At 53.8% G+C, this 17,224-nt stretch overlaps 2 protein-coding genes across 2 annotated transcripts; both read right to left on the bottom strand.

The window, feature by feature from the left end:
* Window positions 1–295: 295 nt before the first annotated feature.
* Window positions 296–2,273, bottom strand: HER10_EVM0000766 (RNA recognition domain-containing protein; the record flags this gene model as incomplete). Its single annotated transcript, XM_035470534.1, has 7 exons — window positions 296–431; window positions 488–583; window positions 640–897; window positions 946–1,037; window positions 1,096–1,185; window positions 1,245–1,338; window positions 1,387–2,273. 7 exons carry the CDS (start codon window positions 2,271–2,273, stop codon window positions 296–298), a joined length of 1,653 nt encoding a protein of 550 aa, XP_035326485.1.
* Window positions 2,274–7,580: 5,307 nt separating this feature from the next.
* Window positions 7,581–11,577, bottom strand: HER10_EVM0004298 (NADPH-cytochrome P450 reductase). Its single transcript, XM_035473947.1, has 3 exons — window positions 8,425–11,577; window positions 8,083–8,361; window positions 7,581–8,023 (listed from the first exon to the last, which is right to left on the bottom strand). The coding sequence occupies exons 1-3, from the start codon at window positions 10,204–10,206 to the stop codon at window positions 8,006–8,008; spliced, it is 2,079 nt and encodes a 692-aa protein (XP_035326768.1). The 5' UTR covers window positions 10,207–11,577; the 3' UTR covers window positions 7,581–8,005.
* Window positions 11,578–17,224: the final 5,647 nt, after the last annotated feature.

Raw genomic sequence — 17,224 nt, 5'->3', positions numbered from 1 at the left:
GTGATTGGAAATTTCAGGTTATAATTCCCGACTTCATGATTCTGTGGCAAAAAAAAAGTTACGCCGTCCCGATTTTGATCTGCCTCCCAAAAACTAAGGTACAAGAACTAATAGCTGGCGCCTTTCATACAGAACGCATCAAGAGTATGAGCTACCTCAGAGCATAATATGTTCCCTGATCAAAACCATACTGCCATGTGTGCTGAAACGCAGAAACTCCGAAATCTGCGGAACAAGACGAGGAATGATGCACCCGGAAAATACGCTGACGCTCCTATTCCCTCACAACTCAAATTCACTTTTTCTCCTTCTTGCAAATCGGGGACGACTGGGTGCTGACAATGATGGGCGTGGCCGAGTCGGCGTGGATTGTCACGCCTTCGTCGCTGTCGTCGGACGAGATCTCGGCAACAGTAGTCTCCGCGGGTGATCTGAACAAGCAGGTTAGTCAAGAAGAATGCTCCAATGGCGAGAATGGTCACCGTACTGGGTATTTCCCTGAACAGTGCCCGCCTGGTAGTCATCAGACTTGACCCCCTTGCCCATCCGATCGAGACCGCCAGTCATGGATCGAGGGGCGTAGCTGTTGAGTATGGTCAGTGGCTGAAATCAGAGATGACCTGAGTGACGAGTGCTCACCTGTTCGGTGTAGAATGCAGAGCACGTTTCCAGGCTGGCTGATTGTACATATTGGGCTGGATGCCAACCAAGGGGGTACCGTAGGCGCCGATGTTGTATTCGTTGGTACGGAACTGGCGGCGCTCAGCAGTGACCCGCTTGAGTTCCTTTTGACCAGCAGTGTCGGCATAGCGAATGTTCATCACCATGCCCTCCTCGCCGATGGGGATGCCGTTGAACTGCTTAATGACGGCATCGCAAACATCGCGGGATTCAAACCTGGGCCAATTAGAATACGGCTCTCACGAGTGGTCAGAAGTCGCTTACCGAGCGAAGCCAACACCACGGCTGTTGCCCATGCTGTCACGCAGGATCTTGGACGACATGATGTGGTAGCCTCTGAAGATATCGCCGAGGTCCTGGAGGTGTCAGTATTAAGCAGATCAACATCGCAGAATATGTCAAGTGCAGACTCACATTCTCCGTCAGGCTCTTGGGGAGGTTGGAGATGTAGAGGTTGGTTGAACCCTCATCGCCCTCGGCCTTGAGGCGAGAGTTGAAAGATTCCTGCAAAACACGTCAGACAATGGGGGCTTAATACTGGGTAGTTGCAGATCAGAACATACGCGAGCAAAGCCGACCTCGTATCCGAGACGATGGAAGCCCCGGATACACATCTCCGAGTCGCGGACGTCGAAGAACTTGGCAAAGCCAAACCTGCTTGATCGTCAGCGAAGAGTAGAGAGAAGCGAACCCAAACCAACATACCCTTTGCAAGCACCAGTGGACGTGTCAATGATGGCTTTGGATGTCTCCACCTCGCCAAAGCGGGAGGCAAAGCGGTACAAGAGCTCATCATCAGTAGTCGGATGAAGACCGCGAATGTAAACATTGCGGTTGCCCGGGATCCTATTCTCCAAACTCTGATCCAGGGTCTTCATCTGGGTGGCAGGGGTGAAGACGGCAGGAACGGCCTTGGGGACGGGAGGGTCCTGCTTGAGGATCTCTTCCAAGTTGCGGTCGACCGGGATCGTGATGACGCCGTGCTTGGTAGCAGGTTCAACGAAAATGTTGCCGCCAACAAGCTGCTGGGGAGAAGGCGTGGTGTAGGTTGAACGATCAAGGGCAGCAACGCGGGGACCCTTGTCATTCTTACCGGCACCACTGTAGAAAGGAGTCGTAGGAGCAGATTCGGTGGTGGTGTAAGAACCACCACTATGACGACGATTCTCAAGACCTGGCACGTCGTTGTGACCGCGGTTGGTGCGGTCCTGGAGAGCCGACTTGCCACTCACAGCGCGACCGGGGGTGAAAGGCATCATGGGGTAGGGAACGTAGGGACTGAATTGTCCAGGCGCAGCCAAATAGCCACTCGGTCCGTACGGACCCTGAGAGAGGTGGTCCATACCCAGAGCGGAAGGCAGATGAGGAGCCAGAATGTAGTCCTGGGGGATCATGTACGGATGGCCGGTCGCCATTTGTCCCATACCGCCAACGTTGTGGGACATGCCGTTACCCAAGGTCATGTTTTGGAATTGACCGATGGTACCATTCAAGGCGTCAACGCTGCCCATCATGTTGGGCATCTGGTTCTCAGGGAACTGGCTGGCGTGGTTGCCGGGTCCAGCATAGGCGACGGAGTGCTTGGGATCCATGGTGTGAGTCTGATAAGACATAGTCAAGTCCGAAGTCTTGAACATCAGTCAGAAGAGTGCCAAAAGCTTTTTCGCCTGTGTCAAAAAGAAGCCGCAAGACATTGGGGCGAGTGCCATGCTGGGAAGTCGACGCGAAGTCCGCGTTTGGAGAGGACGCAATATTGTACTTACAGGAACGATGTCAATGGGTTCCAAGGGTTGAAAAGAAGAGTTGGATCGGGATTCCCGCGAATCGGGACTGTGTGATGGTCAGCGAATGAAGTTTGCGTAAAGAATGATTTGTGATGAACAGGCTAGCAGAGCTGAGGGAAATGGCGAGGAAATCTGCAAGATCGGAATGACCTCCACCAAATTGGGCTGATGCAACCAAATGGTCACACCGCCAATAGGTGACACTATTGGAGAGGGAAGAATGTGATGCTGTCAAAGACAAGCAGGATATGGGGTGGTTTGCGTGGAGTGTGGCGGTAAAGCCCAAACTTACCTTTGTCGTCTCGATGTTGAACAGGGGCTTGGAACCACAGACGTAGACTCGAACAACGTCAACAATGGGAAATGTTGTTACCAAAGACTCTGTGAAGAAGCGAGTGATCAGTAAAAAGATGGAACAAGCTATCGGGAGCACTCGGAGTCAAAGAGACTGTGTGGTGGGTTGAAGAAGTGTGGTGGTGATGCTGTGGTCAAGAGAAAAGAGAGAAGATGGAGGAAACGAAAGCGAATTTGGGGCATTGGCAGAAGATAAAGGACGAGAAGATGACGAGACGTACCTAAGGATGCTTTGCTTTCCTTTGCCTTCCTTTGCAGCCCAAGTTTGTTGGATCTGTTGAAGGCTGGAAGGAGAGGTTGAAAAGGCGTCTGAGTGTGGGAAAGAGATGATGTGCTTGAGAGGAAGAACAAGACCAGTGACGATGTAAGCAGAGAAGGTGAAGGCACCCGGGAGGCAAAGAGATGGCCTCGTCAATTTGTACGGGGGGGAAAGGCCCGACGGGTATCAGCTGCCAGTACCAGGAGACGTGCCGTGCTACTTTCCTAATGTTAGCAACTTCCTCGTAGCAAAGAGGTAGAACCCATTCCTTCCTTCCAGCTTGGAACATCTTGTCGATAAGGGTTGACGGGATTCAGGTACCCTAGGAAGAAAGGCAACGTACCTAAAAGTGCGACTGGAAAGATGCCCGGACGTGGAGACAATTTTCCTTTCCTTCTACTTCTCACTGCTTCCTCCTTCTGCTCTAGATCTCAAGGCTTTCAAAAAGTTGTAGATCTGACGATTTTCTCTCCTGAATTGAGGAGGGAAACTACACAACAGAAGAAAACAGTCGACGATGAGCTACAGAGGAACGATTGCCTCGAGCAAGCCGTGGCAATGACCGACAGACAATGCCAGCTTCCTCTTCCTTCGTCAATTGAAAGCCTCGCACAATCTTGAGTGATGCTCCTGCTTTGCTAAAAAGTAGTCGACCCTGACTTCTTGCAGAAGACGGTACTCGGTAACTGCTAGATGACGTGCTGCGAGCCAAGATAGCGAGTTGGTCCCTTCTTTGGATCTGCGAATAGTCTTCCTTCGGCTGCCTGGTTCGCTGCGCCTATTCTCGATCAACCAAAGGTGCTGATACCGTTGAGAAATCTACTACCAAGGTTGTCGTCAATATTTGAGAGAGTCTGCAAGTTGTATTAGTATCTCTTAGCAGTGCGAAGTTATGGGGCTGACCAAACCGTGTTTCCAGAACTCCAGCCCAGGTTGGCCTTTGAAATGTCGAGAGCCAACGCCCTCAAGCTGTCACTGGCCGACGATATCGATGTCTGCGGGGGAATTCGCAATGAAGTGACTGCGTTGAACCGGTTTCTCAACGAATGCCTCCAAAGACGAAGCTGCAAGTACCCAAACCGACAAGGAAACTCCGATATCAAAATGCAACCGTCATGCACCGTCCGTTTGTCCTAAGAATACCAGGGTAACGATTCTACCACGAAAAAAGTCGTCGGATAAGAGGAGAAGATCTATCTGATTGCCATTTCGAAGGAAAATAGGGGCGATTCTCCGGCCGCTGGGAGGGGATCTCTGCTCGTCTTTATGGAAGCTGCTCTTTTGGTTTCTGTGCAGTCCGCTATCCTTGCCCTGCAGCCAAGCGTGGTTGTCATAGAGTGCTGATCCACTCAACTTGTTTCTTTTCTTCCCACTGATCTCTGAGACAGGGTTAGCGTCGAGAAGGAGAGGCCGTCCGGCCGAGGGTTTAGAAAAAGGTCGGGCTGCCTGATGTCTCTCTTTTTGAAGCGGCCAGTCTGAGGCCTAGCGGGTGAACTGATGTGCCTGAGTAGGAGATCGATACTCATCGTGGAGGTGTGTGTTCGACGGGGGGGCCAATGGCTGCCGGCAACCGCGACGCACTCAGCACTCACTTTGGCAGACATCCCGATGCCCACCACCCACCACGTCGGAGGTGTATACTGGGCGTTGACTGGCCAGCTGACTCCTGGAAGTCTCGGTGCCCCAGGATCAGGGATTCAGAGCACTTCTGAGACGAAGCATTGGAACCAACTTCTCAAAGAAGGTGTTGGATTCTAAGCAGAGGATGTCTGCAGTTTGGGGAACGGAAGACGGCGGTTCGTCCACAGCCAGCGAAGCGGGACCTGGCTTTCCTTTTTTTTGTTGAGAATCACTCACTTGGAGACGAAACAGAACCTAGCCGGGTTCGGATTAGAAAGTGTGCGGCCTGCATCTCACGATAGTCTGTGGCTGGCGTGATCTGGAGTGTTGGCGCGGGCAGCAGTGTCAAGTAACCCGACGTGGCGTGGCGGGTACCTGAGACCAATTTCGATACGCAGGGCATACTGTCGTTGCCATCTCCGAGGTTGTGCGAATTTCATATCTTCTCTCCGGTTGTGTCTTTCTTCGTGTTTTCGAAACAGTGCTGACGAACGACCAGCCAGGGAGGCTGCCTGCCGTTGCCCGTTGACGGCATTCCGAGAGATCACAACCCGGTCGAGCCACGAGGCCACGGTGCTGGCGTCAACAACCAACGGTGAACACCCACAGAAGGAGCAGAAGAATACCTATGGAAATCACATCCAGAAGGCGAAGCGTGTTTGGCCCAGAACCGAGGACTAACATGCTCGTTCCCTGCTAGTGCCGACGAGGAAAAAGCAATGCCGTGGGGTGGGTGGCATAAGACCGCGCCGCTTTTTCACGCACATGACGAGATGAACTCGACTCTCAGATTTGCAAGGGACCCTCCTCTGGTTTCTTTTGCAGCCTCTTGGTGGTTCATGTCCATGGCGAGGAACACTCTTTCTGTGAGGTCGCAAAAGAGTTGAGGCTGAAGCTGTGGTGATGAAAGCCTCCACATTTCCGCCGACCTGCTCCTCATCCCGGCTCTCCTGACAATTTTAACCGCGTCGTCTGGTCCGAACTTTTGGACTTGCACAGAGGATCCGCTTCAGCAAGCCAGGCCCAGGCTCGGGCGAGTAGTGTAAAGGTCGGAACGAAGTGCCTGCTCTTGTGGCTGTCGAGCGGTGTCTGGACTCTGGAGTCGAGAGTCGAGCAGCGATGCCTTTCTGCAAAAGGACAACCGATGTGACTGGATCCTTTGAGATCTCCGTCGTCCAAAGTGGCGGTAAGCAAAGTCCGGGCTGCCAAGGGCAAAGGTTGCAGGTTGGCTGGGGCGGAGATCGGATCTTGCAGCGGCAGACCAGGACCAAAAGGCAAACATCGGCTTGTTGCTGCAGCCTGCAGCAAGCAAGGCGTTACAGGCGTACGGAGTATTTGATTCTCGAAAGTTGTTCCCATTTCACACTGGCCTTTCTGCCTTCACGAATCAAACGATTTCGACTGCGCAACTTTCATTAAAGTACACTCCCTTGGTGCCCGTTTCAACTCGGACAACGAGACCGATTGGCGACTGACGCTCATTTCGTGGAAAGACGGCAAATTGGGCTCAGACATGGGCGATGATCCGGAGGAGTGTAGGCCAGTCAGTCACTCCCGCCCGACTTGAAAGTGCCTTTTTGTTTTGCGCCTTGCTTCGGCCGTCATGCAGGTCATGCCGGCTTGTCATGTCTCGATTCTTTCCTCCACCACCAAGACAAAATCGCGGCTTCTGCCGAACCTCTAAGAATCGGCAAAGCGATGATGGAATTTGGTCGCACAGACACTGCAAGAGGCACTGGCCGGAGATAATATTGAGAGGGGGATGCGATATCACGTTTCTTTGTGAGGAGATACAGAGAGGATCTGGCCTCAGCCGTCCTGTCCACCCCCCTCCTTCCAGGATTCTGCAGGTGAATGATCCTCTAAGCCTTAATGTTTGCTCATTGTTTGTCTTTCCTTGATCGTGTGAGATACCCGAGACGCCGCTGCCGCCGTTCGGATCGAGAAGGTCACCTGTGGGGAACAGCATTGGCAGCAGGCTGTGTTGGTCGTCATCGGCGCCCTGGCCCTGAACGACGACTCTCGTGTGGTTGACGGTATCCGTAAAATAAGGCCGTGGGGAGACGGACGGGAAGGGGGGAGCGAAAGCTCGCACTCGGAGAGCAGTTTCTGGCTTAGTGCCATCGTCCGACCCCGGTCACCGAGTCGATCCTCCGCTCGGCAGGCAGTGCCCATCCGTATCTTGGGATGTTTGCGGGGTGAGGGGAGGGAAGGGGGATCGAATCGCGTCTCTGCCCCGTTCTTGGTTCACCACTTCAGTGTCTCTTTTCTCCTTCACTCCGGGTTTGTCTTTTGTCGGAAGTTCAGATTCGTCCAGAGAAACCGGGGGGAGGGGTTATGACAGGGTTATTCGAACCTGTTGTTGGATATGCTGACTGATTGCGAGGTAAGGATTATTTGATTCTCTGCCGCACGGCGGCACGGGAGGACGGCGGCTTGGTGTTTCCCCGATCTGTCCAGGTTTTCCGATTCAATTATTGATTACTGACCAAAAGTGACGGGGTCCCAAGTTTGTGTCAAGAAGAGGATGATATATTTCCTTGCTCGAATAGGAAGAGGACAAGAGCAACCACCACGAAGGTAAATCAGGCCATGGAGACGATAAAATTGCTGCAAGTACCCGTGTCACCAGCATCTCTTCATAATGGCCGTCTCACATGACCTCGGTTGAGGTTGGACTAATTGCCTCCTAGTAGTGATTCCCAAAAGACAACAATGCTTCTCGATATACGGACTTATGTATCTGGGCTGATGGTACGTCACAACTGGCACATCGCAACGGGCACATCTTGAGAACTTTGGAAGATGAACTGTCTATACTCTGAGCGAATCATTATCTGCAGTACAAACTCCAAAAGAAAAAAAGACCAACTGAGAGTCCAGCGGCATGAGAGACATGAGGATGACAGCATAAGCACAAGAAAATAGAGAGGTTATATGCCAAGTTGAAAAATCAAGTCAAGCAACCAAGCCAACCCCCTTGTCCGCTCGTCATCATGCCTGCCTGCCCAACGTTGCGTTGATGTAAAATAGTTCGAAGAAGAACCCCGTCTGCGCGATTTGCCTGCAAAGAGGTCGGTGGGATGGGTTTACGTAGGTAGGCTTCCCCGAGATATTACTCCGTTCATCCCGATCCAATATGCACAACATACGCCGCCCTATGCTGATATAGAAGACGTGCGCACATCTACACACACACACGTATCCCACGCACGCACAAAGTTTCGCGCCTCTATAAGAGGGCGTAGATGCCTTCTCCGTTTTCCGTCTAGATCCCTTACTCCGTGTCACATAACACAGACTGACTCTATGACCAGACATCCTCCTGAGGTTTTTGTTAGCATCGGTCACAAAACTGTTGTGGAATAAACGGATCCGGCGTACCTGGTATTGGTTGGCTGCTCTCATGTTCTTGACAATCTCCTCGGCCTTGGCCTCAGAGATGCCACGCTGCTCTGCCAGAATCTGGCCCAGGACGGTGTTGACCTCACGAGCCATGTTGGCGGCGTCACCACAGACGTAGAAGTAGGCCTTCTTCTCGAGAAGCTCGTTGATCTCCTTGGAGCGCTCCTTGAGACGGTGCTGAACGTAAACCTTCTTGGGGCCCTCACGGGAGAAAGCGGTGATGAGTTCAAACTTGTCGCCGAGATCCTTCTTGTATTGCTGTTACAACTGTTAGCCTCACGTCATGGAACGTGCAAAAGCTTGCTTGTGAATTTTGCTTACCTCCCACTCATCCTTGTACAAAAAGTCCTCGGTCGACTTGCGGCATCCGAAGAAGAGAATGGTCTGACCAACATCGGCGCCATCGCGAGCCAACTTGGCTCTCTCCTGAATGAAACCGCGGAAGGGGGCGGCGCCGGTACCGGGACCAATGCAGATGACGGGCTTGGAGGGATCGGAAGGCAGCTTGAAGTTGGAGTGGCGCACGTGGACGGGCACGTGGATACCGTCGTACTTGTTTCTGGGGCCAGTAATCTCGTAGGTCAGTCCAAAGGCGGTAGGCTCGGGGTCGTTGTTCTGCTTCTGCTTCAGAGCGAGGAGGTAGTTCGTAGCGACACCACGGAACGGATCGCTGCGGCCAGGGATCGTCTGGTTCTCGACAACGGCGGTAATGGAGATCTTCTTGGGCTGGACCAGGGACGAGGAGGAGATGGAGTAGTAACGGGGCTGGAGCTTGGTGAGGCCTTCAATCCACGCGGAGAAGGGGATGTTGGTCCACTTTTGACCGCCGCTAACAGAATCCAAGAAACGAACAATGTTGTAGAAGTGAGCACCGGTCTTCTCGTGGAAAAGTTCCTTGTCGCCACCGAGCTTGACCATCTCAGCCTTGATGTCTTCGCTGGGAGCGAAGGCGGCGAGGGTGGAAATGAACTGGCGGGAAACGGGGGCGCAAATCTCGAGGTGGTAGCGAACGATGGCATCGTAGGTGGTGGGCGTGGGGAAGGGGACCTTGGCGGTAGGCTCGAGGGCCTTGACGCTGACGACGGAGTGTCTCTGCTCGGTAAGTCCGACGAGGTCGAGGAAGCGGTCAACCTCTTCACCGGGGTTCGTGGGCCAGATGGCAATGTGGTCACCGGTCTGGTAGGACAAGTTGGATCCGCTGATGTCGACTTCGAGGTGCAGGCAGTTTCTGTCCTTGACGCTGAAGAGCTCCTTGGACTCGGCAATGGGGGCGATGTAGGGGTTGTGGGCGTTGAAGGGACCCTTGGCGGTACCCTCGAGATGCATCTTGTTCGGCTCTCCGACGTAGACCTCGGCGGACGAAGCGTCGAGACCCTCGCGCTCGAGAATGCTGAAGGTGGGCTCGTAGACAGCCTCGCGCTCCTCCAGACCCATCTTCTCGGCGAGAGCAGCCCACATGGGGTCCTTCCAGGCCAGGAAATCCTCTTCCATAGTACCGGCGCCATCGTCACCCTCGCCAGCCTCGCCGATCTTGTGTGCGCCGAGCTTCACGAGAGCCTTTGTGACGTTGCGAACCATGGAATTGTAGTGCTCGTAGGTGTTGTTACCGAGACCGAAGGCGACAAAGTTGAGGTTGTCCAAGGCGGGGTCGTTGCCCTCGGAGAAGGAGACGTCCTCGCCGGTGATGAATTCGTAGAAATCGACGGCGTTATCGGTGGGCTCGCCCTCACCGTAGGTGGCGAGAACAAACATGACGACCTTGTCGCTGGGGATGGAATCGAGGTTATCGTAGTCGTAGTCCTCCAAGTCGGCGACCATGGTCTCGAGACCGAAGCGGCTCTTGCCTTCCTTTGCGAGTCTCGAGGCGTAGTCCTCGGCGGTACCAGTCTGGGATCCATAGAAGACGATGCAGTTCTTTCCCGACTCATCCATCTTCTCGATGATGTTTCTCGTCTTGCCGGCCTTGGCGCCATTGGCGTTGGCAAAGGCGTTGGCATAGGGGTCCTTGACTACTCCCCAGTATTTGCCCTTTGTGAAGTAGGCGGCCGTACCCAAGAGGATGACGGCCAGGACGACGATGTCCAGCGTGTCGAGTTCCGCCATGTTGGGCCGTCGGACTCAACTGGACTGCTCGGAAGGGTTGCGGCTCGGAAGCACTGACAATTCCGAGGTGATGCGCGACAGCGAGAGGTGTTTGTGTTGTAGTAGGGAAGTTTGGCGGGGTTGCTGCAAGGAGGTAAAAAAGTCGCAAGCGAGCGATGGAGATGAAGAATCACCGACCCAGGAATGCGAGTGGGATTGCCGAGTTGACAGCCGTGAGTAGGCGACTTTTAGGGGGGAGGATCTAACAGCCGCGGGAAGTGGCGGTTGTTGGAGGAAGTTGGAGAAATTCAAGCCTCGTGAGGTAAGGTAAGGTAAGGTACGGAGCGGAATACTGCAATCGTGTTCACATGAGATCAGCGGGGGTGATTCGACAATTGGCCGGGAGGAAGAGATGGTGGATTGCGGTGGTGGAGGAGGAAGATGTGGGTAAAACCAGAAGGGAAGTCTGGTCAGACCGTCAGACCCAGGATTTAGCCCGTCGGTCGGGGAGAGTGGAAACAGTGTGATGCCGAGTTTCGGACACGCACCAGTGCCAGCAGTCCCGGCGCCGCCAATGACGGCCTGACTTGACCTTACACTGTACACTACCTATACACAGTATGTGGTATCCAGTTGCAGCGCAACTGTTTTGGTAGTGTATGTAGTGTACAGCGTGGGACCAAAGGCTGACACCTAGGTAGACCAAAGCACTGGGATGGGGTGACGGGGGTTTAGGGTCCACGGGCAAAGGAGAAGAATACTTGGACTTACCGGTCTGTGCAAAGGACGCCGAGACCCCAGTTGGGAAAGGCACGGGCGGAAGCACACAGGCAAAGTTGAGCTTGTGAAGACTGAATAGGTAGCGAGAGAGCGCGGGAGGAAGAATAGGTGAGGTGTAAGAGTGTCGGGGAGTATTGCGTCGTAGATGTCGCCGACTGCGGTACGGAGTAGAGGAAAGTGTGAAAGAAGAGTGAATAGTAAGCGGATTCGGGATGAAAAGTCAGCGGGAAGAAATAGGAACGGCGGAGGGTGGAGGAGGAATTTGAGAAGAAGGGCTTAGAAGGAGGGAGTGAGAATAAGAGTAAGAGTAAGGGTCGGAGAGGGCAAGGTCAAGAGAAAGTAAAAAGAGACGACGGGGTTTGTTGGTGCGCTGCAGAAGTCTCTCGTCTCGTTCGACGGGAGTTGATGAGGACACTGAGGTGGACAAGCAAGCAGGCCGGGGCGGGTAGGCCGCATGGAGCACACGAGGAAACGGACGGAACTTTGGATCGGAAGTGCGATAAGGGACCGGCGGGCATGTTGCATTCAACGGCATGGCTCGGGGATGGTCTTGGCTAAGGTGGTGGACACTGGGCTGGGCTGGGCTGACTTGGTCTTCTTCCTTGCTAACAACCTTCTTATTGAGTACCTTGGGAACAATGTTACTGTGTAATAAGGCCATGTACGAATATTCGTAATGAGGCAAGGCAAGGCAGGGCAGGGCAAGGAGGGCAAGGAAAGGTTCGGATACTTGGATGCATTCCGCGCCTCAGAACCTGGAGAGAGAAGCATGGAAGCCCGAGGCAATCTGGAAGGAACCTAAGGACTCTCCACCTTCTAGTCGGGTCGGTTTTGGCAACCTCTAGTTCCAGGATTTGGCAGGGCCGTTCCGAGTCGAAAGCGAGCTGGCCTTCCTTCCATTTTCTGTCCCACTCTCAGCGGAAAGCCATTACTCAATTTCCTCCCGTCTGTACGGAGTAGGTACCTTCCAGATGTGCCTTCCTCTGTGCAAGGGAAATTCCTCTACGTACTGCTGTGCCTTGGTAGCTTCCATTGTGAGTGTCCCTACCGCACCGCTTCGGCGCGGACTGTCAGCCTCTTCTTCCTTCCTCTTCCATAATTCTTGGTAGTCCGCCCCAAGACTGAGGACGAGGAAACCACGGGTCAACTCCTGGGCAGGTAATAGTCCGCACCTTCCACCGTTCTCTCTACACAGTAGCTTAGGTACCCCGTACCTTCTGCATGGTGTTCTTGCCGCTGCCATGTACCGTCTCCCCGCCAAACATTCGATACGTACACGCCAGACGCACGGTCTTCTCAGCTACATGCTTAGTCATTACACAGTGAACCACTCAGAATGGAGAAGACGGACTTGAAGCTTCGACCAGCGGATCCCGAGGGGTCGGTGCCGAGATATCTCCACGCCTGGGTCCCACCGCGGAAACTTTATGATTGACCTTCCACTCACTGCTTCCACCTTATTGACGGTCACGGCAGTCTCTTTTGCATTGTGCGGCAATCGTAGACTGGAAACCGGCAGAAGCCTACCATCGAACAAGCAACTCTCTTTTGCCGCCAGCCACACCACATGGCCGTACGCTCTCACAACCATACACTCTCACAGCGTGTACGGTACAGAACAGACCGCTGTTCTCTATCCGTACAGACCACAAGTCCCTGAAAGGTGGTCTGATGAGGCGTCGGCGGACCGCTCCTACGTCCATAATAAGAAGTCAGGAATCAGGACAGCTCGCTAATACTCCAGGCAGTGGACTATCCTACCCGTACGGAGTACATCCCACCCTGCGATATGCCAACAAGGGGACGGTGCGTCTGACTCGGGTGGTTCGTTGAATCATTCATCGTTGATGACACCGCAGTAGCAGTCCCATTCTCCCATTCTCCTTCTCCGCTTCTACACCATTCGATTGAGTTGGCACACAAGTGACGACGGTAGCCCACATGGTCACTGCCACAAGCCTAAGCTGGCGCAGGGAAACCCCGCGAGACCGATAACGAGCCCAGCCCACACTTCATGCCGCCTCGCCACGGCACCACGGCAGTTGTTGTGTCATGTACTCCAAGCCTCCAACTGTTAACGACTTTACTCTAAGAGTCTAAAGTGCTGCGGCCAGGTTTGGCACGAGGATACCCAACTGATTATCTACTGCGCACGAAACTACGAATACGCCCTTTCTGTACTACGATCTACTGCCTACGGATGCAGTATGGATGCGGACGGCTCCTTGGCATCTGTAGTGTACTCGACACAGTACTCTGCATCACCTGCCTCAGTCCTTCGCCGTTGACCTCTCCATCAGTCTACGTACCAATTGTCTCTAACGCTGGTCTATTCCGCGGCTGTCCGGTGCCTCGGATTCCGTCGCAACTGACGCAGTCCATTTCAGGCCACGTCTTCATCAATGACAGCCACATTTGTTTCGGCCGAAGCCTCCGACAACCCAAGCTTTTGCTTGATGACACGGCGACTCGGCCCAACAATCTCAGATCACTCCGAGCGGCGCCAGGGCGCAGCGGTGATCCACGCGGGCCGTACCTCGATGCTTCTCGAACACGTTTTCTCCAAAGCCTTCATCTCGGGAGTCGACGTATTGTGTTCGCGTAGGTATGATGATCATCAACGGCGAGGCGTTTTACTGTCAACTGGGATGCCTATCGGACTGGTAGAGAATCCAAAACCGAACACGAATACGCGGAATCTGTGTGCCTCAATAGGCCCGCCGTCTCAACCACCCATCACCCCAACTCTCCCGGCCGTCCCTGTCTGCACACTGTCCGTGGAGTGGAGCCCAACTGTCGACGGCATCGCGGTGCGCCGGGCCCGTCCCAAAGTCCGCTGCTTCCATGATGCCGGCCGGCGATAACATCAAGGAGAGAGAGATCGCCACTGTCTGCCTCAGCTTTTTCGTCTAGTCAGGGTGGTGAGCCACGCCGTCATTGCCGTAGTGAGACCGGATCAGCATCCGAAACAATCACCGGACCTCTTTGCTAGCGATCCAGCATAGGCACCGGGCCTAGATTACGGGACAGCTGGCCTCTCCGGGCGGTTTGGAGGGTTTCACCGCAGCTTCGGTCTCGGACCTTCACGCCAGTCCTGGCTCTCCACCACCGGCGGATACCCACTCTGATCCTACCTGGGCCGCTTCTTTGTCTGCAGGCGGCGTTCCACCCCCACGCCCGTGTTTGCTGATGAAAATAGAAGCGAAATAAGGCCTTCAAGCGATTAGCATCACCAAATTGCGGCCAGAGCATATGTCCTAGGATTCGAGCGGTGCAGATCATACCGAATAATATGCCAACTTTGTCTCGTTAAAAGGGAGTCAGTCTCTTCCAACGGCTTTGGCCTGGCAGTACCATCGATTTCTTCGCCATAGCTCGTTTCTCGTACAAGCGTGGCAGAGTTGAAACCCTCGAGAAGTTGTCTTTCAATCGCCCGTCCTTACCGCAAGTGCCGAGCATTACCGTCTACTCTGTTCTTTTCTCACCTTCACCATGATCTCAGCTTGGCAGACCGGGCTGGGGCGCCTGGCGTTGGTGATTGAACCCACGTATTGAATGCGAGACCATCACGCGGTCAGCGCCGCCGACAGGGTCAACGGCTTCCTCGATGCCAGTCATCCTCGTCGAATGGTCAGAAAAACCTGTTACAGACGCTCTCAACCACTGGCTGCTTGCAGAGAAATACAGGACGCCATTGCGACGGTTGCGAGATGTGACAGCGTCAAGTCTAGAACTGCCGATCGACGGCATTCGATGCTGGCTGATTTGAAGCGTGAACTGGGATTGATATTAATCGGATATTTCCAGGCCACACGTGCAGCGGACAATACCAGCGGCAACCATCTTGCATGTGCCGCAGCCTGCGGGCATCAGCATCGGGAAGCGAAATGGTTCTCGGGCTGAAAGTCTCGCTCATCCTAACTTCAGTTGCTGCCCGTTGGTCGTCAACGCATTTCCACGGTAACATATCATGTATGGATATTTGGGTCGCCCAGCGTCGACGTGACACATTGCCCGTTTCTTTTGGTCGGCCAGCGGAGTCTGAAAATGCCATCGGGGACCGCACGGCAGCCCGCTCTTGCGCCTGCATGAGCATGAATATGACCGGATCAAACCCCAATGAAGTCTGCACGCTCAAAGACGATGCGGCATTTTGCTAGGCGACAGACTGTGCACATTTGTGGGCTGCTTTACAGGTTGACACGGACTCGACATACTAATCAATCATCTCAGGAACCAGGAGCAGCTGAAGATCAAGAGACCAGATTGTTTTGCACGAACGGAGCTCTGGGCATATCAATGGTGATGATTTCTATGCTACAAAGTGCAAGCCAACCTCCTACTAAGGTACTGCTTGGCCCTCGTGGATCTGGCAATATTGAGAGTGTTTAGCTGGATGGGACCGTGGCAATCAATGCCCGCCTACCCGCATTCCCGCCGCCGCCTGCCTCACAGATTCACAGCTCGGCCAATGTTTCCGTCCCCGGGCCATTCCCAGCAAGCTTCAGCGCATCCAGGGGTTCGAGAGGAGTCGTCCGTTATTAAGCCCTCGAGTCGAGGCTTGGCCTTCCCTGTCTCAGGGACCCTTCAGCCTATCGTGCTTGTGTGCCTGTGTACGCAGTACCTGTGTGCCTGGGACCTCGCAGCTATTGGACGGTGGACCAAGCAATGCTTCCCTTGGGTGCCCCTCGTCGAGTGGTTTGTGGGAGAAGCTGATTGGGTGTGGCCCTTGCATAGATGCCCCCCTTTTCGCGTGGCCGGTGCTATGGAGAAAATTTGTGACGGACTCTGGCGATTTGGCCTGGAAGTGAAGGTTTCCGGGCTAGAGAAGCCACATCTCGGGTCACTTTGCTAGTGTCTGACAAGAAGATGGTGATTGGCGCCGACAGTTGGACTACGGTACAGACGGCGATGCGCCAGTGGGCGACTCAAGCGAGGCACTACCTATGGATGTGCATCTGAGAGACGAACATCGACATCATCAATGGCCTACCTATCTACGGATACAGGTTACAGCCGAGCAAGAGGGCCACGAGGGCCTTGCAGGATCAGGGCCAGGGACTGGCAGGGAGATGCCGAATGAGAGGTGCAGGTCTCAATTTGGAGAGGGACTCGAGAAGCCATTCGTGATCTCATAGCTCGCGGTGCCTTGGGCAGCTGATGGCTCAGGATCAGGGGAAGGAGGGGAAAGGCATGACATGGACCGGCATGAGACCCTGTTGACTTTCTTTTCTTCTGCTGGTCTTGCGAGACTTGGAGAGAGAGGAAAGACAGGCGGGAGCAAGACAGGGCATTTGTTTGATGGCTTGTTGGATTGGTGAAGTTGCATTGGATAGGTAAGACTTGGTCGTGGTCATGGCTGACGAGCGTGAGAAAGAAAACATCATGACCTCAGAGGCTCTGAGAAGCGACAATACCATACCTTACGCAGCACTTCGTACTCCGTACCTAAAAAGTAGTCGGACGGTACCTACGGAGTTCGGATGTGTGGGCGCTGCGTGTAATTGCGGCGAACAAGGCACCCAGGCACTACCTTGCCTTATGCTTCTTTTCGCAAACCCCTGGGCCCCAGGCCCCTGGTTATGTACGGGAGCATGGTAAGGAATGGTACGGCAAGGTAGGTACTCCGTAGGTTCTTCGTGGTTTCCAACGGCCAATGGCGCCCTTTTCTTCTTCTTTTGCTTCTTCTTCTTCTGCTTCTTTTCCGGGCTGGCCTGACGGGTTTATAGGCTCGGTGGCAGCAACCCAATGCAGCCATGGACTCGTGGTCAAGCCTGGTCAAGCCATACAAACCCCAGTAGAAGAAAAGGGCTGTGTTGAGCGTGTTCGTATGAGGAGTCGTCCTCGAACACATGAAATGGAAGAGAGAGAGGTTGGTGCTTCAAGCTTGCAGCTTGGTACCGGGTTTCGATTGGGGTCGATTCCCACTTGGTTGGTATTAACTGGCACTGACTGGGCAGACTGGGCAGACTGGGCTAGTTGATTGACTGATTGACTGGATGGGCATGTCCGACTTTCTCTTCTTGGGTTGCTTTATTGAACAAGATTATATTGGATTTGAATTGGGATTGGAATTGGGATTAGGATTGGAACAGGCTGGTCCTTTGCCTTGTCTTGCTGCTCGGCCTCCTTTCCCAATTACCTACCATCCCCCAAAAAGGGCCCCAAAGAGCCCTGCTTTCGCCAATCATCATGATTAACATGCTCTTTCATCATTAATTACCCACCGGTTTGAACTTGCCAGCACCATCATCAAAAT

Source organism: Colletotrichum scovillei, assembly GCF_011075155.1.
Source record: "Colletotrichum scovillei strain TJNH1 chromosome Unknown Contig00011, whole genome shotgun sequence".
NCBI classification, from domain to species: domain Eukaryota; kingdom Fungi; phylum Ascomycota; class Sordariomycetes; order Glomerellales; family Glomerellaceae; genus Colletotrichum; species Colletotrichum scovillei.
The sequence above is the reverse complement of the archived record's forward strand: the minus strand, read 5'-3'. Positions and strand labels throughout refer to the sequence as shown.

Excerpts from the sequence above, each read along its gene's own strand:
- HER10_EVM0004298 (XM_035473947.1), bottom strand. The coding sequence starts at position 10,206 with ATGGCGGAACTCGACACGCTGGACATCGTCGTCCTGGCCGTCATCCTC. Across the intron at positions 8,362-8,424 it reads TGTACAAGGATGAGTGGGAG|CAATACAAGAAGGATCTCGG; the intron begins GTAAGCAAAATT and ends CAGTTGTAACAG.